The sequence below is a fragment of the Panthera pardus genome, unplaced genomic scaffold (genome assembly GCF_024362965.1).
Source record: "Panthera pardus isolate Hobbes unplaced genomic scaffold, ASM2436296v1 HiC_scaffold_3, whole genome shotgun sequence".
In the NCBI taxonomy this organism is placed as follows: Eukaryota; Metazoa; Chordata; class Mammalia; order Carnivora; family Felidae; genus Panthera; species Panthera pardus.
In genome coordinates, this window is record NW_026526876.1 from 53,932,958 (window position 1) to 53,960,106 (window position 27,149).

At 41.3% G+C, this 27,149-nt stretch overlaps 2 protein-coding genes across 2 annotated transcripts; both read right to left on the minus strand.

The window, feature by feature from the left end:
• On the minus strand, positions 1-26,930 carry LOC109255217 (olfactory receptor 1D2). Its single transcript, XM_019429741.2, has 3 exons — positions 26,826-26,930; positions 25,186-25,355; positions 1-1,157 (listed from the first exon to the last, which is right to left on the minus strand). The coding sequence occupies exon 3, from the start codon at positions 1,147-1,149 to the stop codon at positions 208-210; it is 942 nt and encodes a 313-aa protein (XP_019285286.1). The 5' UTR covers positions 1,150-1,157; positions 25,186-25,355; positions 26,826-26,930; the 3' UTR covers positions 1-207.
• Positions 15,547-16,511, minus strand: LOC109255219 (olfactory receptor 1P1-like). Its single transcript, XM_019429742.2, has one exon. It carries the CDS (start codon positions 16,509-16,511, stop codon positions 15,558-15,560), a length of 954 nt encoding a protein of 317 aa, XP_019285287.2. The 3' UTR covers positions 15,547-15,557.
• Positions 26,931-27,149: the final 219 nt, after the last annotated feature.

Here is a 27,149-nt window from a genome sequence, read left to right on the forward strand (position 1 = left end):
TTCATGTTAGCATAACCTTATTTATTGCCAAGGCTGGTGAGGTCTGGGGAACTCTGGGTTACATGTAGGTGTCTTTTCTTCATCACAGATATATGAGCTTATTCTGAGCTGGAGCTTTGTCCCACTCACTTCTGTGTCTCCCATAGGATAATGCTTTGCACATGGTAGAGGAAATTCCCAGTCTCCACTTCAATGCCCCAAATTACCTCATGTCAACCTCTGGAAGGCTTTCCCTAGGAGCAGTCTTCCCAGAGCCCCATGCATGTCCTTGTTCCTCAGGCTGTAGATGAAAGGGTTCATCATGGGGGTCACCACAGCATACATCACTGTGGCTACTGAGTCCTTCATGGAGTAAGTTTGGAGGGGCTGCAGATATACCATACCAAGTGTCCCATAGAAGAGGGAGACCACAGCCAAATGTGAGGCACAGGTGGAGAAGGCTTTGTACTTCCCAGTCACTGAGGGTATTTGGAGAATAGTTCTGACAATCCGGACATAGGACATGATCATGAATCCTAAGGGGGTAAGGAAGATAAAGCAGCCTGTGGCAATCAGCACCATGTGATTGACTTGGGTGTTAGAACACGCAAGCCTCAGCAGGACATACATCTCACAGAAGATGTAGTGGATCTTCCGGGAACCACAGAAGGTCACCCTGGTCATGAGGAGGGTGTGGGTGAGGCCATAGAGGACAGAAAGTGCCCAACACAAGGTGAGGAGCAAAACGCAGAGTCCAGGGCTCATGGCCGTGCTGTAATGGAGGGGGCGGCAGATGGCCACATAGCGGTCATAGGCCATTGTTGCCAGGATGAGGTTGTCCAGGGCCACCAAGGAGACGAGGAAGTAGAGCTGCGTCAGACACCCTGCATAGGAGATGGCTTTGTTCTGAGACTGAAGGCTCACCAGCATCTTGGGGATTGTGTTGGTGACGAAGAAGAGGTCGGTGAAGGAGAGGTTGGCCAGGAAGAAGTACATGGGAGTGTGCAAGCGGGGATCAAAGCTGATGGCCAGGATGATGAGCACATTTCCCACCACTGTGACCAGGTACATGGACAGGAACATCCAGAATAGGATCCGCTGCTGCTCAGGACTCTCCGAGATCCCCAGGAGCAGGAACTCGGAGACTCTACTCTGGTTGCTTCCATGCATTTTCCCAACTGTCCGCAACATAGGCACCAATGAATATGAACATTCATATAAGCAAAATTAACTGTTTTATTAGAATTAAAATGTCTTAGATTAAATTTTATAATTTTAAAAATTTATTATCAAAGTATAATTGATATGCAATTTATATTAGTTTCAGGTGTACAACGGGATTTGAAAATTCTATACATTATACAACACTCACCTCAGTAAGTGTAGTCATCTGTCACTGTATGATATTATTACAATTTTATCGACTATATTACCAATCCTATACTTTTCATTTCTGCGGCTTATTTTTTAACTGGAAATTGGTACCTCTTAATCTCCTTCACCTATTTCACCCATCCACACACCCACCTCCCTTCTGGCAGCCACCAGTCTGTTCTCTGCATTTAAGAGTCTATTTGGTGAGTTTTTTTTGTTTGTTTCTTTTGCTTTTTATACTCTACGTATAAGTGAAATCTCAGGCAAGGGAAACAAAAGCAAAAATAACCTACTGGAACTACACCAAAATAAAAAGATTTGCACAGCAAATGAAACCATCAACAAAACAAAAAGTCAGCCTAGTGAATGGGAGAAGATATTTGTAAGTGGTACATTTAATAAAGGGTTAATATTCAAAATATATAAAGAATTTACACAACTCAACACCAAAACCCCCAAACAATCCCATTTAAAAAAAATTTTTTTTAACGTTTATTTATTTTTGAGACAGAGAGAGACAGAGCATGAACGGGGGAGGGGCAGAGAGAGAGAGGGAGACACAGAATCGGAAGCAGGCTCCAGGCTCTGAGCCATCAGCCCAGAGCCCGACGCGGGGCTCGAACTCACGGGCCGCGAGATCGTGACCTGAGCTGAAGTCGGACGCTTGACCGACTGAGCCACCCAGGCGCCCCAAACAATCCCATTTTAAAAAATGGGCAGAGGACCTGAATAGATGTTTTTCCAGAGAAGACATCTAGATGGCCAACAGACACGTGAAAATATGCTCGACATCACTCATCATCAGGGAAATGCAAATCAAAATCACAATATCACCTCATACCATTCAGAACGGCTAATATTAAAAAGACAAGAAACAAGAAGTGTTGGCAAGAATGTGGAGAAAGGAACCCTAGGGCACTGTTGGTGGGGATGCAAACTGATGCAGTCTTTGTAAAAAACAATATGGAGGCGCCTGGGTGGTTCAGTAGGTTAAGCATCCGACTTCGGCTCGGGTCATGATCTCGCAGTTTGTGGGTTCAAGCCCCATGTCGGGCTCTGTGCTGACAGCTCGGAGCCTGGATCCTGCTTCCAATTCTGTGTCTCCTTCTCTCTCTGCCCCTCCCCCTCTTGTACTCTGTCTTACTCTATCAAAAATAAATAAACATAAAAAAAAATTTTTTTTTAAATCCAGTATGGAGGTTCCTCCAAAAATTAAAAATATAATATTTTAAGTTAACAACAAACTAATAACAGGCACAAACATATAATGGGGAAAATCTTTACGCAATTCAGTCATTCCATCAACTTCCATTCTGGCATACCTAATATTACAGGAATAATGTCTATGTCTTATTTAAAATTCTATCATCTTACAATACTCTAGAAATGTTTAAAGATCTGGGGTGCCTGGTGGCTCAGTCAGTTAAGCATCTGACTCTTAGTTTTGGCTCAGGTCATGCACCCCTAGGGTAGTACTTTAAATTGCGTTATTCAATAAATGGTATTGGGATAGCTGTCTATTTAAGGGAAAACATTAGACCAACATTTCATATTGTACCAAAAACAGTTTAAAAGTATTTAAGATTAGGGGCACCTTGCTGGCTCGGTTGGTTAAGTGACCGACTCTTGACTTTGGCTCAGGTCATGATCTCATGGTTCCTGGGATGGAGCCACACCACACATAGGGCTCTGTGCTGACAGTGTGGAGGCTGCTTGGGATTCTCTCTCTCTCTCTCTCTCTCTCTGCATCCCCTCATGACTCATGCTTTCTCCAAATAAATAAATAAGCTTTAAAAAAAAGTATTTAAGATTAAAACAGTTTATTGTGTCTTTTTCTTTTGAAAATCTACTGTAAGTGGAATAAAAGCTTTCAAAAAAATGAGAGAATATAACTAGACTGGATTTAATTTACCAAGTGGAGATAAATAACCACTTCCCATATTTTAATGTCTTTTTTGTTGAGACAAAGAAGGACAAAAAAGCAGTCTTATGAAGTCCTGAGCAAAGAGCCTTATAGATAGAGATGTGTGTGCAAAGTCCCTGAGGAAGGGTTTGCTGTGTCTACAGAATAAGTAAGGGCCAGTGTGGCAGAGTGAGGAGGGTATCGGTGAGATATGAAGTCATGAAGGCCAGCAGAGTCCAGAACAGGCAGTCTTGTTAAGGTTTTAAAATTTTATTGTAAGTGCAGTTAGGAGCCGTAAAGGATTTTAAGCAAAAGAGAGTATATATATTCAGCAATTATCTTTCTATTTGTAATTTATGATAGTATTGTAATAATCAGATATGGATGTGGCATTTTTGATCAGATGCTTTTTCACTGTTTATCACTGATAATAACTTTCCTGATATTAAACCATACTGTTTTTTCTTATTTATAAGTAGGATTGGTCCATAGCTTTTTTTTTTGTATGTGCCAGTCTTTTTACTCTTTATTATGACATCTGTGTTAACTTCCATTTTAAACTTGTATTCACTTTATTGTTAACTTCTAATTTGAAATGTACCCATCCCCTTAAATATACGTTTTTAAAGATATTCATGGATTTTTTCCAAATAAAATTAGCTTTTTACTGTATTGCAATCTATTAATTATAAACAAAAAAAATTCATTATGGAAATTCAAGCAACACAGAAAAATGTAAAAAAAAAGAAAAGAAAAAGTAAAAATCACCCCAGATTCCATTGGCATTTTGGTGAAATTCTTTCAGTTTTGTTTTTTCATTAAATCATTTTTATTCACTCAACAATGCACTGGAGAACATTGTCTAAATCAATATTTTCATCATTGTTAATGGTTGTATACTATTTCATTTTGTGATAATACCACACATACTTCTATCAATATTCTGATGATGGATATGTAGATTTTTTCCCCCATTTTCTCTGTTACAGAAATATGGTGAATATTTTTGTCCATACATGTTTGGATATATTTTTATAGTCAAAGGGATGCATGCTTTCCATTTGCATACATATTGCCAGAATGTCCTCCAAAAAGATGGTTTCAGCTCCCACTCCCCAAAGTAATGTCATGGAAACTGTCAGGCTCCTTCATCATTGCCAATCTCACTTGTGAAACACATTTTAATTTTTACAGCTTTCATTACAAGTAAATCAAGATGAAGAGAAAGAAGTTTTTTTAATTAACTCAATACCTCAAGGAAATAGCAAAATGGACTTTTTAAGGCTAAGTCACAAGTATTGAGAAAGGTATCTCTTGAAGAAGCAAGCACAATAGTCTTAAATTAGACTGGCAGCTATTGAAGATACTTGAGATCCAGGAACTTTATGCTTTTATGCTAGAAATCACTGTGGTCATGCTGAACATGGAAGCAAATACCAGACTGCTTATACCTGGTCTTCCAGTGTTCTGTAAATTGAATTTTGTATTTCCTGAAGGTCATAGAAATCTGCTATAAAGTACATTTTCACACACACACACACACACACACACGCACACACGGAGTTACTCTTGAAAAAGATTTTCTCCACATTACTGGGTATTTTCCACACATACCAAAAAGGAGAAAAATGTACACTTCAGCAGTGTCATTTTGTGATTCTGGAAACAAACAAACAAAAGAACATGCTTTTGATTAAGTACTTTTTAGTTCTAGAAATTTATCTTAAGACTATAGCCAGAAAAAATGCAAAAAAAAATGTATGTATGTGTATCAGAGCCTTGTTAGTAACAGGAAAAATGTAGAAACAACATAAACACTCAACAGTAGATATTTTGCTTAGAAAATTACAGAATAGGGGCGCCTGGGTGGCTCAATCAGGTTAAGTGTCCGACTTCAGCTCAGGTCACGATCTTGTGATCCCTGTGTTTGAGCCCCGCATCAGTCTCTGTGCTGACAGCTCAGAGCCTGGAACCTGCTTCAGATTCTGTGTCTTCCTCTCTCTCTGCCCCTCCCCCGCTCATGCTCTGTCTCTCTCACTCTCAAAAATGAACAAATATTAAAAAAAAACAATACAGAATAGGCAAATCCACCTACAGAATAGGCAAATAGACAGAAAGTAGACTAGTGGTTGCCAGGGGTGGTGGGAAGGGTGAAATGGGAGTGACTGTTAATGGGTACTGGGCTTCTTTGGGGAGTCATGAAAATGTTCTAAAATTAGATTGTGGTGATAGTTGCACAATTCTGTGACTATATTAAAACCATTGAGCTGTATACTTTAAATGGGTTAATTTTAATAGTATTGACTTACATCTCAATAAAGCTGTTCTAAAAAATTATGTAATCCATTAAATACATCCATGATTATGGACATCAAAAGTGATAAAAAAAAAAACTTTCCCATTTATATATGCAAAGATTTTTGCAATAACAGCTAAATTAAAATTTCAGCTTCCTCTTACACAATAAAATAGAAAACGTGCAGGTTAATCTGTCTCGAGCTAGTGATGTGTACCCCATGTTGTGACGATGAGAAGGAGGAACAGGGAAATACACCCTCCACAACCAGCTGGGTGCCTGGATTCAGGGCTCTCTCAGGCTCCTGATAGGAGTGAGGTCAGAGGCAGGTAACAGGGCTGGACACTCAAGGGACATTGGCCCATCTGCTTTCTAGTCCTCAAGGCAAGTGTCCCCCACACCTTCGTGTGCATCAGAATCACCTGTGACGCAGATTTTTAAAAGAGGTTCAGGTCCTTGAGATGAGTTGGTGTCTCTGTGCTGAGAACCAAGTCCTTTTTAGTCATCACCTGGTGGTTCTGATTGTACAGAAATGCTGTTCTGAATCTGTACGACTCAGCAGGTTGAACACTTGTGTGGTCAGGTGGCCTTAGAGGCACAAACCCCTCTGCAGGTCTGCTCAGCAGGAGGGCAGAAGCTGTAGGCACAGTTCAGAAAAGGGCTCCAAACACGATGTTGGAAAACTGGCCTTTCTCACCTCTTCTGTTGCTCCCTAGCTGCAGCAGCCTGAGGATGCCGTGCAACCTCCCCGAACCTCTCCGTCCCACCCATGAAGCCTTCCTTGCAGGCTTGGGAACTACATGCAACAGAGCACTGAAAAGATTGGAGGGACTGCTAATTACCTTTAAATACTAAAAGTTAGATTATATGAAGAATTTTCAAAGTATGTGAGTGTGTTTGTGTGACTGAGAAAGTGGAGAGGAGAAAAGATAATGAAAGGAAGAGAGAGAGAGAGAGAGAGAGAGAGAGGCTATGATGTCCAAACCTTACCCACAGCTCTGTGCTGGTCTTAGAGCTCACTGGTTCTGTTGCCTCCACTTTTCTCCTCCATTCAATGAAAATTCACAGTCAGAACACGAAGCATCTTAAGTAAGATTGTGGGATTCAGGGCTGGAGGGTACAGGTGAAAAGCAGAGGAGCTGGTACCTGGATCTTTGGTCCCCTAATAGAGGAGACCAACTGTAAGTCTGTGGGCACCCCAGCAAGGCTGGAGGACCCAAGAGCTGGTGCCTGAGTCTCAAGTTCAGGAAGGAAGTGACTGAGTCAGGACTGTGTCAGGCCTATTTGTTAGTTTTGGGGCGGCCTCAGGGAAGCAATCCCAAGGCAGCTCCTTCTGACAAACATGGGTAATCACTCCAATGAACAAGGGTATTGGGAAATGGGTCTTATTTACAAGAAGTAAACCAGATTCTCCTTCTCTCTTCTTTCACTTTGCTGCCTCCCCCACCAGCCCACTCCCCCTCTTTCCTATTTTTGGTGGATAGGATGATTTTAGAACTCCCAAACCATAGATCCTTTCAGCCCATTCTCTCTCTCTCTCTCTGTTTAATTTTTTAACATTTACTTATTTTTGAGAGAGAGAGAGCACAAGTGAGAGAGGGGCAGAGAGAGACGGAGACAACAGAATCTGAAGCAGGCTCCAGGCTCCGAACTATCGGCATAGAGCTGAATGGGGCACTCGAGCTCACGAACCATATCATGACCTGAGCCAAAGTCAGATGCTTCACCGACTGAGCCACCCAGGTGCCCCAGCCCGTTCTCTCTCTTACCAAACTCCTAGCACCACTGATTCAGTGATGAAAGGATTCTAGATTCAAACAAGCCCATCTACCCTCCTCCACACCATCTAAATAGAGGAACTAGATTTTTAGCATCTAAAGAACATTTTGTCTTGTCTTCGTATCTCCCTTTGATGGGGAGCTCATTACCTTAAAACCAATTGCAAGGAAAATGCTTCCAGCTTCATGGTTGGAAGTCTCATAGACTTCCATGCACAGTCCCCATCTAGGACAGAGTAATGCCACAGACACACTGTTAGGGGAGAATGATCTCGGGTTGTTCCTGGCTCCACTACTAGTTGGGCTGTGATTCATTTATTGACTTGTTCTAGGCCTCAGTGTCCCCCCCCCCTTGAAATCTAACAATAACAAGCCCTCCACTGGTCAAATGATGAGGTGGTCAGAGCTGCGTTGGTGCCACCACCCAGCGACCCCATGGAGGCAGTTTGGAGAGTTGGGTTCTTGCTGCTGCTGAAGTCCTTGCACTCAGTCTTCACAAGTCAAATCCCCTTTTAGGAGCAGCCCAGACAACCAACACTCCTCATCAAAAAACAACCTCAGTTATGGGGGTCTCCCCTCCCTCCTTCTTATTGTATTCATGTATATTTACTGATGGCAGGCATTGGGCTAGGTGCTGGGGAAACCAAGAATGAGATGGACATGATTGCCTCCCTTCATGGAGCTTACAGACCAGTACAGAAGAGATCTTCTAAAAGCAAACAGACAAGGAAAAAGCTAATCACAACAATGAGTGTCCCCAGGAAACCATAATCTGAGACAGAGAATAACTGGAGGAGGAGTGGCCACTTTCGTAGATTGGTTGGTCAGGGAAAGTGTGTCTGAGAGATGTTCAAGCTGCCACCAGAGGGCCAAGAGGATGCCAGCTCCTCTGAGAGTTGGGGAAGGAGCCTTCCAGAGAGAGGGAACAGGATCTTCAAAACCACAGACGTGTGTTTGAGGGCTGAAAGAATGTCAGTGCTAGTGGTTTGTCAGCAAGGCTGCGAGAGGAACAGGTTGAGATGGAGAGGTGTGTAAGGGCAGATCAAGCCAGAAAGTCGTCCTGGTTTTCATGCCATAACTGCAACGAGAAGCCACTGAAGCATTTTCAGCTGGGGGAGCGGGATGGTTTGGTTTAGGTTGAATGGACCACTCTGGTTGCTGCAAGGAGACTGGGCTGGAGGCAGACAGGAACAGAAGCAGAGAGAGCAGTGGCCCAGCAAGTAGGGAAGGTGGCCTGAGCTAGGATGGGAGCAGGAGAGATAGGAAAAGAGATGATCTAGCTATGTTTGGAGATGAAATCGTGAAGCATCAAGAGGGGACTGGATCTTAGAGATACAAGAAAGGTTAAAATCAAGGATGATCCTTTATTTTTGACTTGGGGGACCTGGGGAGGAAGCATAATGAATTAATATAGAGAAGAGTTAGAGTTTCTGAGAGGTGAGCAGGGTAGATGGCAAGAAGGTATTTAGGTATAAAACCTCTTAGGTGGTGGCACACATTTGGAAGACATTAGCATATAAAAGATACCTAGAAGGGCACCTAGGTGGCTCAGTCCGTTGAAGGTCTGACCCTTGATTTCAGCCCAGGTCATGATCCCAGGGTCATGGGATCAAGCCCCACATCAGGCTCTGTGCTGAGTGTGGCGCCTGCTTCAGATTCTCTCTCTCCCTCTGCCCCTCTCCCCAGTTCTTATGCGCGCTCTCTCTCTCTCTCTCTCTCAAATGAAAAGAAAAGATGATTAGAGCCATGGAGACATATAATTTGACCCTATAATTCCACGGCTAGGGATACATGTCCTGATAAATCATTCAAAATGGAATCGGCTTATAAACAGATATCCATCACAATACTGTTTATAACTTTAAAAATAAAAGAGCTTAAATGCCCATCAACTAGGAAATGTTTAAGCATATATGATGGTACCTATGACAGGTGAAATATTAGGCAACACATTTATGAGCATGGGAAATTTCTTATGTGATAAGACAACAAGAAGGAACACTTTCTATATGTACACAAAAATATTAAAAGTAAATATACCAATATGTGGCATGCAGTTGTCTCTGGGTGATGGGATTAGAGGTGATATTTACTTATGCTTGTTTCCCAATGGACCAAGACCTCGGGTATCTCTGGGTGAGAATCACTCATTCCTCTCAAGGTCTACAGGCCCCAGCCCAAGATTTGGGACCTAGAAGACATTGCTAGTGTTTGCCTATTGGGAGGTTATTTGGTTAAGGTTCCATTCAGCAAGATTTGGCTTCCTCCATACTCCTCAGCTCAGATGCTAATCACTGAGAACCTACTACGGTCCATGGATGCTTTTGCCCAATTTGGAATTGGGAGTTTCTTGAACAGTATCCGGAGAAGGAGGCTCTGAAGTCCCTCAGAGCAGCATGACATTGGATAAAACTGACACACAGTCCTCCAGAAACATGATTGCTGGTCACCAGGACTTTAAGTCTCTCAAAGCTACACAGAGACACAAAGAAGCAACCTTAACTAATTCTTTGAACATGAGTTGACAAATACATCTGGACAGTATGCCATATGCTTTCATGAGCACTTAAAGGAAAATATCAAGGCCCTTGTCCTCAGTCAAGCATTCAGGCACTCACTTTTTCTCTGCAGACATTTGCTGATACCTAATGGGTGTCGATCCCTGCCCTGGGTGATGAGGTCACAGAGCTACATCACATATGGGAGAAGTTGATTTCCAGGTCTCCTGGGACCAGGACATAAACTTGTGCAAAGACAAGATATCTCAGCCTGGATTCTCTTGGAACCCAGAGACAGGGCTGGCTCCATGGAACTCCCCAGGGAACTGAGGAATTAGGCTGCGAAGTTGCATCAGGGGAATCACACCAGAACCAGTCAGCAGACTGCCTCAAGGCTCCATCTGTTTCCTCACTAATGAGGCTCCAGAGGATTTCTGCTTCTTTTGGCTTTCAGGTTCTGACTAAGATGCTGAATCGATCACTAGGGAAAGTCTCTGCAACCCAGTGAAGCCACATAGTAAGTAAAAGGTTAGATTATTTTTAATGTCTCTCTGAGAACCTGGTCCCGGAGGCCCCCAGAACAACAAGTTATTACTCTCTGAAGCAAAGTGGGGCACAATCTTTGACCTTTCCCCATTCCAAACAGGGATCTCCAAGGGAGGGAAAATAGTGGTGGGGAAAGTGGTGGTTGCTGCTGTCTCGATTTTTGGGTGTAGAATTGAGTAAATTATAGACCCCGATTCAAGGCACATTATCACCTCCATTCCTTGCAAAGCATGTCTCTGGCTTCATTGTCTTTTATAAGCTCCAATCTCCACTCACTTCTTTTTCCCCTACATAGGCAGCCACTTCGATATACACATGTATCCCCGAAGAATACATCTGTTTGTATGTCATGTGTTTTATATACACTAAGAATATTATGTTGTAGATCCCATCATGTTTCTTACTTTTTGCACTAACACTATTTTTTATGATCCATTCTCCTTGCTCTATGGACACCAACTCCCTGCTTCTCTTACCTCTTTCCAATCCATTCACTATATACACCAGAGTAATTTTCTTAAAGCTTAAGCTGGTCCCTATCACTTTCCTGCTTAACTCATCTCAAGAACTTCCTATTACTATTAGAAAAAATGTAAAACAGCCTATAAGTCCTGCCTGGCCTCACTCCTACACGTATCTAGAAGCCCAACTACTATCCTTCTCTTTCTATTGTTCCCAAAACTTCAGCGGTACTGACTTTCTCTCAGTTCTTTGAATTTACAGAGCTATTTCATCTCAGAGCTTTTGTCTTTGTTTTCCCTCTGCCTGGAACTCTTTCCTCAACTCCTTGAATGGCTTTCTCTTTCTCAGCCTTTGAGCTTCAGCTCAACTGCATAAATTGATACAACCATTTTGGAGAGTCTTTGACAAAACATTATTATTACCTTGGGTCAGGTTCCCTGGCTTATGGGAATTGTGAGAGTGGTCTATCGAAGGAGTGCCCTCAGAAGAAGATGGGGATAAGTAGGGACTCAGTACATTAGTTTCAGCCTGGTCTTCAGAGGAACTCAAGAACATAAATTGCATCCAATGAATCAAATCCATCCAGAGGTAAGGAGCTAGCTTTGTCTACCCAGTGTCAGCCAGTCCTTGGCCACTGGATCCCCCTCTACTTCCCAGGGCAGTAAAAGGGGGGGGGGTGCTTAACTTCTACCACCAGAGAAAGGGCAGTCATAAGTCATTAGCAGCCAACATTCATAGCAGCTGGTAGGCAGGGATGAACCAACCAGTGAAAAGCACCAACAGCATGCACTAGTAGGATTTAAGGTGCACCTCGCCCTCCTTCCAGCAATTCATACTTATCAATATACTCTAGAGAACTTTCATTCACGTACCCAAAGAAAAATGTACAAGAAAGTTCATTTCAGCATAGTTTACAATGGTGAAAGCTAGAAATAACCGAAATATCCTTCAACAGGAGGATAGGTAGACAAATAGTAGCATAAACCTATTACGGCAGGAAAAATAATGAACTTGAGTATGTGGATCAACATGGACAAATCTCAAGGACATAATCTGAGTGAAAATAGCAAGTTTCAGAATACATACTGGATGATACCATTGAAATAAAATTTTGAAATATGAAAAACAATGCTAACTCCTTTTGTGGGTGCACAACTTTCAAGTAAAATTATAAAAACATGCATAAGAATGACAAATACAAAGTTAAAGATAGTGATTACCTCTGGAGAAGGAAAAACTAACATGGGATTAGGAGTTCAAAAGTTCTCTCAACTGTAATTCTAATGTTTTATTTAAACACACACACACACACACACACACACACACACACACACAAGGGCACCTGGGTGGCTCAGTCAGTTCAGCCTCCAACTTTTTTTTTTTTTAATATAGTTTATTGTCAAATTGGCTAACATACAGTGTGCCAAGTGTGCTCTTGGTTTTTGGGGGTAGATTCCCATGGTACATTGCAACAACCTCTTTGACCTCAGTCACAGCAATTTCTTGCTTAACACATCTTCAAAGGCAAGGGAATTAAAAGCAAAAAATTAACTATTGGGACTTCATCATGATAAAAAGCTTATGCACTGCAAAGAAACAATCAACAAAACTAAAAGGCAACCAATGGAATGGGAAAAGATATTTGCAAATGACATATCAGATAAAGGGCTAGAAGCATCCAACCAACTCTTGATTTCAGTTCTTGTCATGATCTCACAGTTTGTGAGTTTGGGGTCTGCATTGGGCTCTGCATTGACAGTGCAGATTGGGATTCTCTCCTCCACCCTCTGACAATAAATAAATGAACCTTAAAACTAACTAAATAAATACACACACACACACACACACACACACACACACAAATACACACAAAATGACATTTTAAGATTACTAAGCTGAATAGTAGATACACAATTATTTTTATTCTATATACCAGCCCATGTATTTGTAATCACACTTCAAAAAATTATAGAGAACATCTATTCATGTGGCTCTATGTATACCTAGAGTGATACTTCTTTTACCTAGTAGTCCACTGTATGTATCCACCAGATTTTATTTATCCATTTGCCGAAGTGGTGAACACCTAACTCCACACTGCTATAAATAACACTGTGATGAATAGCCTTGTGTATGTTTCTCTATAGACTCTAAGACATATTCTCTTAAGCATACACCCGGGAATGAGGCTACTAGGTAATAGGAGATAGACAGATGATAATGATAGATAGATAGATAGATTCATGGATGGATGGATATGTGTATATATACACTATATATACCTATAATGTATATCCTAGTAGAGATAATCAGGAGAGAAATCTATAGGTACTTAGCAGAATTTTATATATATCTCATATATATACATTTAATTTTAATTTTGCTCTATATAGTTAATTTTAGTTTTGAAAAAGTATGTTTATATCGAAATATATAAAAATATATCTATAAATATATATAATTTTAATTTTGCTAGACATATTTAATTTTAATTTTGTCAAGGACTGATAGATTGCTCTTTTGATTGTCTCTACTAGTTTACCTTCCCATCATAGTACATGCTGTTTCTACTTTTCTCATATTCTCACCAACTTAGTATCATCAGACTCTAGTCTGACAGTCCAATTGGTGTAAAGATCATCCCATTACTTTCTGATTTACCAGTGAGGTTTAACATTTCTTCATATTTTGTTAACAATTTGGGTTTCTCTTTATGAAATTTCCTTCTTATATACTTTACCCATCTTTGTTCTAGATTTTATTTCTATCTCCCTTTGGCAGAAGCTTCTTATAAATTCTAGGTATTACTCCTTTGTTGGTTTTCTTTTTTTTCAAGTTTATTTATTTATTTTGAGGGATACAGAGACAGTGCAAGGGAGGGAGGGACAGAAAGAGAGGAGACAGAGAATCCCAAGCAGGTTCCATGCCATTAGCATGGAGCCCTACATGGGGCTCAAACTCCTGAAACCATGAGATCATGACCTGAACTGAAAGCAAGAGTCAGATACTTAACCAACTGAGCCACCCAGATGCCTCTCCTTTGCTGGTTTTAAAATAAAGCTTCAGGGCGCCTGGGTGGCTCAGTCTATGAAGCATCTGATTCCACTCAGGTCATAATCTTGCGGGTTTGTGAGTTCGAGTCCCGCAAGGGGCTCTGTGCTGACAGCTCAGAGCCTGGAGCCTACTTTGGAATCTGTGTCTCCCTCTTTCTCTGCCCCTCCTCCGCTCACATTCTGTCTCTCTCTGTCTTTCAAAAATAAACGTTAAAATAAGATAAAGTTAAGCTTCTGTGAACATTTGTGTCCAGGTTTTTTAATAAACATAAGTTTTTCTCTCTCTGGGATAAATTCCAGGGAATGCAATTGTTGGGTTGTATAGTACCTGCATGTTAGTTTCATAAGAAACTGCCAAACTACTGTGTAGACTGGCGGTAATATTTTACATTCCCACCAGCAAAGTATGAGTGGTGCAGTTTCTCTAGATCTTCACCAGCATTTGATGTTGCCACTGTTTATTTTAGCTATTCTGACAAATGTGGTTCAATCAGCCTTTCCCTAATGGTGCCGAACATCTTTCCATGTGCTTATTTGCCATCTGTGTATCCCCCGTGAAATGTTTGTTCATATCTTTTGCTTATTTCCTGATGGTATTTTTTTAACTGTTGTATTTTGAAACATCTTTATACATTCTAGACACTAGTCCTTTGTCCCTTTTACCGTTTTGAACAAAGTGTAAATACCTCACTCCCTTGAAGGAATCCACTAAATAAAAGCTGTGATTGCCTTCTGACATTTTGTGCTCCTTATACAGTAGGCCCACAGGAAAAGATGGGTGTCACTTTCCTAACTAGGACTATTGACAATGATTAGCAGGAAGATAGGGTTGCTACTACTTGGGGACAGGAAATAATATGCCTTAAACCTAGGGTATTCACTTGGGTATTTCTTAGTGCTTCCATGTACAGTAATAAATGTTAATGAACAATTTCAGTCACCTGCTACAAAAAGACAAGAGTAAGAACTCACACCCTTCAGGCATGAAGGTCTTATATATTCTACCAGTGGAGAGTAGAGATAACAAACTTTATTTATAACCTTGGGATAACCTACAGTAATGGGGACTGTGTCTTGTCTCACTACCCTTTTGCTTAAAACTTTCCAGCTCATAACTGGCCATCACCTTGAAGGCTATTCTGAATTACGGGTTGTATACCTACCCTAGTTGGTAATGAGTGAAACTCAATGGATTTTAACAAGAGCAAATGGAGTCCCTTTATTTTAGAATATATATATTTATTTATTTAGAGTCATAAACTCTTTGCCATCCAATATTGACCTTACTTGCTAATATTCTGATCATTGGCCCACTTTCCATGACCTTGCTAATTGAATTTTAGTGAACTAGAATACAAGTCTGCACGGACTTTTAGAATTAGAAACATTGCAAAAGACATTTCTCCTTGTGAAAAGTGATAAGTAAAATAAATGAGTAAATAAGCAACTCTTAACATATTAACTTTAAAGCACGAAGCAAAATCTTGACTTTCCTTAACAATATCAAAGTCATGAAGGGACTCAGGGAGGGGAGTTGTCATAGACATATGTGGGCGTCAGAAGTGAAAAGCCTGAGGTAGAGACTTCTGAGGTGAGGATCTAGAGAAAAGCCTGAGGTAGAGACTTCCCTGGAGGGCATGGAGGACACCTGCAGTATCAGCTCGGAGGTCACTGGCCCAAGGAAAAGAAGACTTTGCCCCTGAGACATCTCGCCAGGGCACACTTCATGTCCTTGTTCCGCAGGCTGTAAATGAAGGGGTTCAGCAGGGGAGTTACCACTGTGTACATGACAGCAGCAGCCGTATCCTCTTCTATGGAGTTGGAGGAAGAGGATGAGGGGCACAGATAAGCCCTGATCACTGTCCCGAAGAAGAGGGCAACAACAGCAAGGTGGGACCCACATGTAGAAAAGGCTTTGTGCCTTCCCTGGGCAGAGGGGACTCTGAGGATGGCTGAAACAATGTGGATATACGAGACCAGGATGAGAATAAAGGGGATTAAAATGACTGCTCCTCCCAAGAAGAGCAGCACAAGCTCATTGACCTGAGTGTCAGAGCAAGACACTTTCATCAGAGGTCCCAGATCACAGAAGAAGTCAGGAATGATCTTCTTAGAGCAAAAGGAAAGTCGAAAGATGAGGAAAGTGTGGGTCATGGCAACAAGACTCGTAAGGACCCAGCAGGCAGTAACCAGGAGGGTGCAGCGCTGGCGGCTCATGACTATCTTATAGTGGAGAGGGTGGCAGATGGCCACGTAGCGGTCATAGGCCATTGTGGCCAGGAGAAAGATGTCCATGTCCCCAAAAGTCAAGAAGAAGTAGAGCTGAACCAAACATCCCGCATAGGAAATGGACCTGCTCTGGGTCTGGATATTCACCAGGGCCTTGGGCACGGTGGTGGAGGTGAAAAGGATGTCAGCACAGGACAGGCTGGCGAGGAAGAAGTACATGGGTGTGTGAAGACGTGCGTCAGTGCCAATGGCCAGAACAATGAGCAGGTTCCCAGTCACGGTGACCACATACATGCACAGGAACAGCAGGAAGAGGATGTGCTGCTGCTCTGGCTGCTCGGAGAGTCCCCAGAGGAGGAACTCCAAGATGCTGGTCTGGTTCCCTCCTGCCATGAGCCCAGAAGCTAGGGAAAGAGACCTCCGCTGAGACCCATTAAAACTCTCTAAACATACTTTACTCTAGATGATTGATAGGTATGCCATTCTCTGAACCCAAGAGAAGAATGAATGACCATATTGTATCTGTACTGATCACATATTGTGTGCACTGTATATATTTTTTTAATTTTTTTTAACGTTTATTTATTTTTGAGACAGAGAGAGACAGAGCATGAACGGGGGAGGGTCAGAGAGAGGGAAACACAGGATCTGAAACAGGCTCCAGGCTCTGAGCTGTCAGCACAGAGCCTGATGCGGGGCTCGAACTCACGGACCGTGAGATCATGACCTAAGCCGAAGTCAGCCGCTTAACCGACTGAGCCACCCAGGCACCCCTGCATTGTATATTTTTATTAAAACTTACTAAATACAATGTGCTAGGAAGTGTGAGAGACACAATTTAAGAGAATTAAAGTAGATTTCTTTCCTGGTTTATTTCTCCACACTCCGTTCTGTCCCAGATTTCTTTAGTTGTAATTTCTGTTTCTTCAGCTATACTCTCAAAGGCGTCAAAAAGTCTTCATTCATTCACTCATTCATTTATTCATTCATTCCACAGAGACTAAGCACCAGCTCTGGACCTGGTAGAGTGCCAGGCAAATAAGACACTGATAATCCTTACTTGTGGAGAATTTTCAATCTAATGAGATAGACATAACTAGCTATGTTGAAATCCTATAAAATTTTTTTTAATGTTTTCATTTATTTTTGAGAGAGAGAGACAGACAGACAGACAGACAGAGCACAAGCAGGAAGGGGCAGAGAGAGAGGGAGACACAGAATCAGAAGCAGTTTCCAGACTCTGAGCTGTCAGCATGGAGCCCAATGCAGGGCTTGAACTCATAAACTGTGAGATCATGACCTGAGCTGAAGTTGGACACTTAACCAACTGAGCTACCCAGGTACCCCTAAGTCCTATAATATTTTGATTCAGGGTTCTCTACCCATTCAACTGCCCACAAATCACTCTCAGACCCCAGACAACCTGTTCTGATCCTTCCTGCCCAAAATTTCATATCATCCATTCTGTCAGAAATCAATTTAACAATCAGCTTTTTAATAAAGATATGTACAGGTAACTCTTCTTCAGTTATCCGTGATAACAAAAAAGAAACCATAATCTCCAATCTCCAAAATCTCCAAAACTGGTTGTGTACACACACACACACACACACACACACACACACATTTCTGAGACAAAGCAGACTGAGGCAGAAAAGGAAGGCTTTCTGGGCCATAAATGTAGTTCAGGATCTTAGCAGATGGATGAGGGCAGCCTATCGAGGCAAACTCTTGAACAAAGGCCAGGCAGTAGGAAGCCCTAGACAGGGTCAGAGATGGGGTGGATAGGTTTCGAGCGTGAGGTAGAGGAGGGATTGTAATGTAAGAGAATGTTAGAAAGGGAGCTAAGAGTCAAATTTGGGAGTGTTTGGAATGGAAAGTAAAGAATCTGGAACTTTATTCTGTATGTTAGAAGGACCACAAAAGCTATTTTGAGCAGGAAGTGCTCTCAGTGCTTGAGAGGGCTCAATACATGAAAATCGCACTTTCCCATGTGTGGAACCAACTGAGGGTTAGTCATGGAGTCGGTCAGTCAGATGGAGAAAAAGAATCATCTTTGTTACTGAAAAAGACTAGGTTGGAGAATCCATCTCAGCTGTGTTCACTGAGTTTTGTAATACTCCTCCAAAATTAAATCTATTTTCCCTTTCACAGGCTTAGCTGGACTATCATGGGCCACCGCACAGGGGAAGAGCCTGCATTAGTAAAACATGAAATGTGGAAGAACAAAACAAAGTGAGTTTTTCCTGAAAGTGATCAGATTCCTAATGAGAACAGAGAAGCTAAGGCCCAAAATTCAGCATTTAGAGAAGTCACTCCAGGTATAAGGAGAGCAGAGGGCCAGGGCTATTAGTCTAGAAAGATACATCCGTCCTCCAACGTAGATCAAGTGAGACCATGGGGGAAGGGAAGGGGGGGGGGGAAGTTAGGGAGCCAAACCATAAGAGACTCTTAAAAACTGAGAATAAACTGAGGGTTGATGGGGGGGTGGGAGGGAGGGGAAATTGGGTGATGGGCATTGGGGAGAGCACCTGTTGAGATGAGCACTGGGTGTTGTATGGAAACCAATTTGACAATAAATTTCATATTAAAAAAATAAATACATAAAATAAAAAGTTAAAAAAATAATAAAAATAAAAAGTAAATAAGAAGAGGGGCACCTGGCTGGCTCAGTTGGTAGAGCATATGACTTTTCATCTTGGGGTCATGAGTTCAAACCCCAATTGGGGGTAGAGTTTACTCAAAAAAAAATTTATCCTTAAAAACACTTTAAAAAAAGAACAGAGAATACTAAACAAATTAATAGGATATGTGTGTGAGTGTATGTATATGAATTTTAAGTATAAATATATATGTATGTATATGTAAATGTGTATATATAACATATATCACTTTGTTCCAGTAATAGTAATAAACACACTTTACTTTCAAGTTCCTAAAGAGCATCTAAAAAATAGACAATACACAAGGCCACAGAGAAAACTTCAAAAAATTCCACAAAGCAGTAATAACTCAATTCTTTGCCAAAATTGCAACAAAAGTAGACATTATTAACAAAGTCAAAAAACAAAAATAGCCATTCAACCTGGAAAAAAGTTTCAAATACCTCTATTAACTCTCAAGCCCAAAAGAGAAATAAAAACCTAAATTTCAGAGTTTTAGAAAACAATAATAGCAATGCTGTGTACCAGAGTCTATGCAATATAATCAAAGTAATCAAAGGAAAATTCATTGCCTTACACACTTATGTAAGAGTAAATAATACATGAATTAGACATCTGACACAAAATGAACAACAAAAATAAACTGTATGTGGACAAGATTAAAGCAAACGTGGAGTTTAAAATCAGAAAACAAATAAAGTAAAAACAACACAGAACAACAACAAAACAGTTTTTTGGTCTTTTTCAACAAGTGGTGCTGGGACAACTGGGTATCCATCTGCAAAAGAATGAATTGGGACCCCCTACCTTAGATCAGACAGAAGTAACTCAAAATGGATCAAAGACCTAGCTGTAAGAGTTAAAAATATAACAATCTTAGAAAATATAGACATAAATCTTCATGACTTTGGATTAGGCAATAGTGTCTTAGATATGACACCAAAGCACACTCAAAAAAAAAAAAAACCCCAAAACTGCATCTCATCAGAACTTAAAACATTTGTACTTCAAAGGACACCATCAAGAATGTGAAAAGAGATGTGGAAAAGAAGATGGCAGCGTAGGAGGACGCTGGTCTCACCGCGTCCTGCTGACCACTTAGATTCCACCCACATCTGCCTAAATAACCCAGAAAGCCGCCAGAAGACTAGCAGAATGGACTCTCTGGAGCCAGGCATAGACAACAGGCCCACGGAAGAGGGGCCCCTCCCAAAGCGGACCCCCCCCCCCCACCAAGGCAAAGCGAGCTGAGTCTGCCCCTCCCACCCCTGTGCACCATGCGGATCCACCCCGGCTCATACGCCAGATCCCATCGAAGCAGCACCACAAGCCTGGCAGTGTGCAAGTAGCCCAGACAGGGGCCACACCACTCCACAGTGAGTCCTGCCCCTGGGAGAGGGGAAGATAAGGTACACACCAGTCTGATTGTGGCCCCAGCGGTGGTCTGGGGACAGATATCAGGTCTGACTGTGGCCCCACCCACCAATACAAGTTACTCCAGACAGCACAGGGGAAGAGCCCTGCAGTTCCGCGCCACTCCAGGGACGATCCAAAATGACGAATCGGAAGAATTCTCCTCAAAAGAAACTCCAGGAAGTAGTGACAGCTAATGAACTGATCAAAAACGATTTAAGCAATGTAACAGAACATGAATTTAAAATAATAGTCATAAAATTAATCGCTGGGCTTGAAAAAAGTATAGAGGACAGCAGAGAATCTATTAGTACAGAGATCAAGGGACTAAGAAACAGTCAGGAGGACATAAAAAATGCTATAAATGAGCTGCAAAATAAAATGGAGGCGACCACAGCTCGGATTGAAGAGGCAGAGGAGAGAATAGGTGAATTAGAAGATAAAAGTATGAAAAAAGAGGAAGCTGAGAAAAAGAGAGTTAAAAAAATCCAGGAGTATGAGGGGAGAATTAGAGAACTAAGTGACACAATTAAACGTAATGATATACGCATAATTGGGATTCCAGAGGAGGAAGAAAGAGGGAAAGGTGCTGAAGGTGTACTTGAAGAAATCATCGCTGAGAACTTCCCTGATCTGGGGAAGGAAAAAAGCATTGAAATCCAAGAGGCACAGAGAACTCCCTTCAGACGTAACGTGAATTGATCTTCTGCACAACATATCATAGTGAAACTGGCAAAATACAAGGGTAAAGAGAAAATTCTGAAAGCAGCTAGGGACAAACATGCTCTAACATATAAAGGAGACCGATAAGACTAGTGACGGATCTATCTACTGAAACTTGGCAGGCCAGAAAGGAATGGCAGGAAATCTTCAATGTGATGCACAGAAAAAATATGCAGCCGAGAATCCTTTATCCAGCAAGTCTGTCATTTAGAATAGAAGGAGAGATAAAGGTCTTCCCAAACAAACAAAAACTGAAGGAATTCGTTAGCTCCAACCAAAAGACATAGGGTATCAGAATGGATAAAAAAAAAAACAAGACCCATCTATTTGCTGTCTACAAGAGACTCATTTTAGACCTGAGGACACCTTCAGATTGAAAGTGAGGGGATGGAGAACTGTCTATCATGCTACTGGAAGTCAAAAGAATGTGAAAAGACAACCCATAAAGTGGGAGAAAATTTTGCGAATCATATATCGGATAAGAGATTTTCATCTGGAATATAAAAAGAAAAATCACAGCTCAGAAAGACAACTACTATGATTTTAAAGTGAGCAAAGGATCTGTGTAGACATTTCCCCAAAGAAGACAGTCAATAAGAACATAAGAAATGTTCCATGTCATTAGCCATCAGGGAAACACACATCAAAACCACAATGAGACACCACTTCACTATCTCTAGAATGGCTAGAATCAATAAATCAGATAAGAAGTGTTGTGGAGGGTCGGGAAAACTTGGAACCCTTATACACGGCTAGTGTGGATGTAAAATGTTTCAGTGTCTTTGGGAAACAGGCTACAAAAGGCTTCTCAAAAGGCTAACCATAGAATTACTCATATGACCCAGCAATTCCACTCCTAAGTATACCCAAGAGAAATGAAAACGTACATCCACACGAAAACTTGTACACAGATGTTCGTAGCAGCATTATTCATAACAGAAAAACTGAGAATGACCCAGATGTCCATCAACTGGTGAATGGATAAATAAAATATAGCATATCCATAAAATGAAATAGTATTTTGTATTAAAAAGAAATGAAGTACTTCTGCATGCTACAACATGGGTGTACCTTGAAAACATTACACTAAGTGAAAGAAGCCAGACACAGGACAACATATTGTATAATTCAGTTTCGATAGAATTTCCCAAACAGGCAAATGTAGAGAGACAGCAAGTAGATTAGTGACTGCCTAAGGCTTGGAGGGATGAACACGTGGGGGTGATAGCTAAGAAGTGAAGGGTTTTTTCTGGGGGTGATGAAAATGTTGTAAACTTATTATGGCGATTTTTGTACAATTCAGTGAATACAGAATATGATAAAAGCCATTGAACTGCACACTTTGCATGTATTGGATGGTATGTGAATTGTATATACTGGAAAAAATCAATCTAAGAGACAAGTCACTTGTTGACCCAATCAAGCAAAAATAAAAGGGGAGGAGTAGGGAGAGAAATACACAAATAAACTAAATAAGAAATGACAAGGGGGACATAAACTGAAAAAGAAATTATTTAAAACCACAAGACTATTTAGCTAGAGTCCATGCAAATCAATTTGTAATTCTAGATGAAATGAAAAATCCTTGGAGACTACGATGTACCAAAATTAACCCTGGTAGAGGTGAAAAGTATAAGCCAACCACCTTCCACAAAAAAAAAAAAAAAAAAAAAAAAAAAAAACATGTTAGGGCACTTGGGTGGCTCAGTTGGTTAAGTATCTACTCTTGATTTCAGCTCAGGTCTTGATCTCACGGTTCATGAGATCAAGCCCCACATGGGGCTCTGCACTAACAAAGAGATTTTTTATAGCACAGCACTATAAATGTGTTTTCCTTATGATCTTCTTAATAACATTTTCTTTTCTCGAGCTTACCTTACTGTAAGAATTCAGCACATAATACATATAACATACAAAATATGTATTAATTGAATGTTTATGTTATGAGTAAGGCTTCTGGTCAACAGTAGGCTGTTAATAGTTAAGTTTGGGGAGAGTCTAAAGTTAGGGACAGATTTTCATATTGGGCGGTTCAGCACCCCAACCCTGACATTGTTCAAGGATCAAATGTAATCCTCCTTCAGGGACGGTGGAAAACAACCAACAAAAATACAATATAGCCTACCTGTCAAAGAGCTGCTCCCTAAAGAAGTGTCAGGATCACCAAGTTGAACAGGAGATCCCACAAACTTTAAAAGATAGACGATCTCTTTTCCTTTCCTTTTTTTTTTAATTTATGTATTAGTTTGAGAGAGGGAGAGGGAGACAGAACAGAACAGAACAGAACAGAGAGAGAAAGAGAGAGAATCCCAAGCAGGCTCTGTGCTGACAGCATAGAGCTAAATCTCAGAACCTTGAGATCATGATCTGAGGCAAAATCAAGAATCAGATGCTTAACTGACTGAGCCACCCAGGTGCCCTGGCAATCTCCTTTTCTAGTTGGAATATAGAAAGAGAAGACAAACTTCCAAAATCTTATCATAAAGCAGGGATAATGCTGATTTTAAAATCTGATAAGTATTGTACAAAAAAAGATTTCTGGAGGACATGAGAAAGTCAACTGAAAAACATTAAGACTAGTGAGAATAGTAACATGTAGAATCAACATAAATGAATCAGTCTATCCACATATAAAAACAATATCCAGTTAGGAGATGTTTTGAAAGAGAATAACCCATTTATAAACGAAAAAGGCGAAGTACCTAGGAGGAAAAAAAAACACTTAAAAACAAGTGTTTAAGACCAATATGAGGAACACTTTACACCCTTAAGTAAAGCATTGATTCAGGTAAGAATAAAGAGGATATCAAACGGGGGTAAAGCCATTCAGTGAATGGTTGATGGGGAACTGGGTATTTGTATATGTCAAATTAACACCACGCAGATTCTTTCCTGGTCACAAGAGGGGAAAATGTGACTTTACAATGGAGGAATCAGGTTATCATTTCACAAATCCAGTGGTGAATCTTAGTATCGGCCAGTCATGACACACAATATAACATGATGTGTTTTAGCCAAAAACATTTAACTTAAATGTTATCAAACTGCTAGAATAACTTCCAGTTACAGAAATACAGGATGTGAGAGGAAGCTGGCTTCAAAAGGAAACACTCACAGAAGTCCTAAAGGTAGGACACCACAGGAATGTCTCTTAAGCTTTTATGTGCATATGAGTCACCAGGGGCACACAAGTCAATGCAGATTTGCGTTTCAGTGGGTCTGGGGGCGGGGAGGGGGTCTGATAATCTGCATTTCTAACAAGCTCCCAGGGATGCCGCTGCCTCTGTCAGTGAACCTGACTTTGAGAAAGAGGAGACTGGAATAATCACTTCAGTCAGTCACTGTTGGGAAAAAATGAATTACTAGAGAGGAAGAATCTATAACAAGATTTATAACAACCAGATGCAATGCAAGGTCCAGGATAAAATTCCTATTTTGACAAACCAACTGAAAAGGACACCTCTGGGGATAAGTGGAGAAATTTAAATATAAACTAGGAGTGGATAATAATAAAGAAATGATTATTAATTGGGTTGGTGTGAAAATGCTATGTAAGGCACATGGAAAAGGTTTTTTTAAAGAGATATACGCTGAATATTTAGGGATGTAATATGATATCTATAATTTACTTTAAAACATTTCAGCAGAAAAATGTGAATTTATAAAATCTACATAAGGTACAAATAATATTAACATGGAGACTCCAGCAAAGATCATCCGGTTTGAAAATACAAACTTGAAATTTTCTCCAAAATTTGAAATGAAAGGGACAGAGATAAAAATAATGGGCAAGGAAATACAGTTAGAAAACCAAATTCCAATGTAAGAATTTAAGAAACCCCCTAAAAAATAAAGCAAAATATGTGAGTCTGATGCAAATCATATTAAATCGGGAAGAGTCCTGCATTTGAAAATCTAAATGGTTCTCTAAATTCCGCACATAATTATTGAAGGATAAAAGACCCGCAAATTGTCATTTCCTGGAATGTTTAAATGTCAAAGATAAACACTTCTGAAACAATTTTAAGTAGTGATCAACATTTAGTGAGAGCTTACTCTCCAGAGCACTTTCCTGAGTGTACTTGTTATTGTCTTGTTTAACCTTTACATCACACTACAAAGTAGAAACTATCAGCACCATTTATAGAGAAAGAGACTGGTGTTTAGAAAAATTAAGTAAAAATAAGTTGTTTAGTTCACACAGTTTGCAAGTGGTAGAGTCAAGACTCAAACCCAATGCCCTGAAAATCTAAAACTTCAGTTCTTACCTTCGATTACATCAAGTTGCGCCCCCTCATCTCCTAGATAAGCGCCAAGCTTCTTCCTCCCCCTTCAAAGGGGAGGTCTGCCTTCAGGCATTGCCAGTTCCAATGGACAGCAGTCATTCAATGGACAGATACTACTGAGTGTGAAGCAAATGCCAGGGTGGTGGGAACATCTGAGGATACAGAAAGATGATATAAAGGAGGCTGCATGAAAGAAGATCTATATGACAGATTTTCTCCATTCTAGCAAAAACAAGCTAGAAGTAGAAACGGGAAATTTTCACAGGGGCAATAACAAAACTCCTAAGTGCAACAAGAAAGTGTAAGACCTACAGGAAGAAACCTAGAAACTTGGATGGAAGAAGATCAGTCAAGATACAAAAAAATGGAAAGAAGTACCATGTTCTTAGCTGGGAAGAATTTAATAACATAAAAATTCTAATCCTCCCCAAGTTGAAATCTAAATATAATAGAATTCCAATTTAATTACTGAGTCTCAACATTTACATCTCAGCTCAAAATCTTTTCCTCAGAGTCCTTTCTTGACAACTTCCTTTTAAAAAGCCACTCTCGGGGCGCCTGGGTGGCTCAGTTGGTTAAGCGGCCGACTTCAGCTCGGGTCATGATCTCGGGGTCCGTGAGTTCGAGCCCCGCGTCGGGCTCTGTGCTGACAGCTCAGAGCCTGGAGCCTGTTTCAGATTCTGTGTCTCCCTCTCTCTCTGACCCTCCCCCATTCATGCTCTGTCTCTCTCTGTCGCAAAAATAAACGTTAAAAAAATAAAAAAAATAAAAAATAAAATAAAAAGCCACTCTCACACCCCATTGAGTGCTCTCTCCATCCTGTGGCAGTGCTTATTAATTTCATGGCACTCACTACATGCTGACATTATATTGTTCACATGTTTCCTTTTCCTTGGTCTTTTTTTCTTTCTATGAAATTTCCTTGTTTGGCTTGCTCACAACTGTGTTGCCTCAAAGAGTGGTGGTCGTAGGCTAGAAACTCAATATGCACTTGTAACTTGTAACTTGTAATTTGTGTGTGTGTGTGTGTGTGTGTGTGTGTGTGTGTGTCAGAGAGAGACAGAGTATGAGCGAGGGAGGGGCAGAGAGAGAGGGAGACACAGAATCTGAAGCAGGCTCCAGGCTCAGCTGTCAGCACACAGCCCGATGCGGGGCTCGAACTCACAGACCGTGAGATCATGACCTGAGCGGAAGTCCGATGCTCAACCGACTGAGCCACCCAGGTGCCCCTGCACTTGTAACCTGTAACAGGGGGTCACATAGGATACCACATGACACATGGAAGGGATATTCAACCTTCCATTAACAAAAGGAGAGAGGGAGGAAAGCAGAGTTACCTTTGAGAAGTTACAGGTCATTGTCATGAAGGACAGATCCTATCGCTGGGGAGGATCCAGAAAAGCTCAGAGTCTCCGGGGAGGATAGTGTGCAGAGACTGAGCAGGGGAGAGAGCTGTGGGGAAGGGGCTGCACTGTCCCTGCTGCCACATGTCCCAGCAAGCAGCAGACAGGAGCAGAGAGGAGGGGAGGGTCACCCTGAGGAGCGAAGGAGAGCAGGGCCTGGATCCCGGACAGGGCAGGGACAGCAGGATGCAGCCATCTCTGAGAGCCGTGTCCCCTTACCTGGAGAGGGCAGGACCCAGCCCGCTGAGCCTCAGAGCACTTCCTGTACGTGAGGTGCGCCTGGGTGGCTCTGTTGGTTAAGCCTCTTAGTTTCCGCTCAGGTCATGATCTCACAATTTGTGAATTCCAGCCTCGAGCTCTTGGCTTGGGATTCTTTCTCCCTCCCTCTCTCTCTGCTCCTCCCCCATGTGCACTTTCTCGTGCTTGCTTGCTCTCTCTTTCTCAAAATAAATACACTTTTTTTTAAGAGCATTTCCTGTACATGCAAACTGAGCAGAGCAAGTTCCTGCCACTGCCTCCCTGCTGACAAGGGGACAAGGGTGG

Coding starts and splice junctions, on each gene's coding strand:
- LOC109255219 (XM_019429742.2), bottom strand. CDS start 16,511: ATGGCAGGAGGGAACCAGACCAGCATCTTGGAGTTCCTCCTCTGGGGA.
- LOC109255217 (XM_019429741.2), bottom strand. CDS start 1,149: ATGCATGGAAGCAACCAGAGTAGAGTCTCCGAGTTCCTGCTCCTGGGG.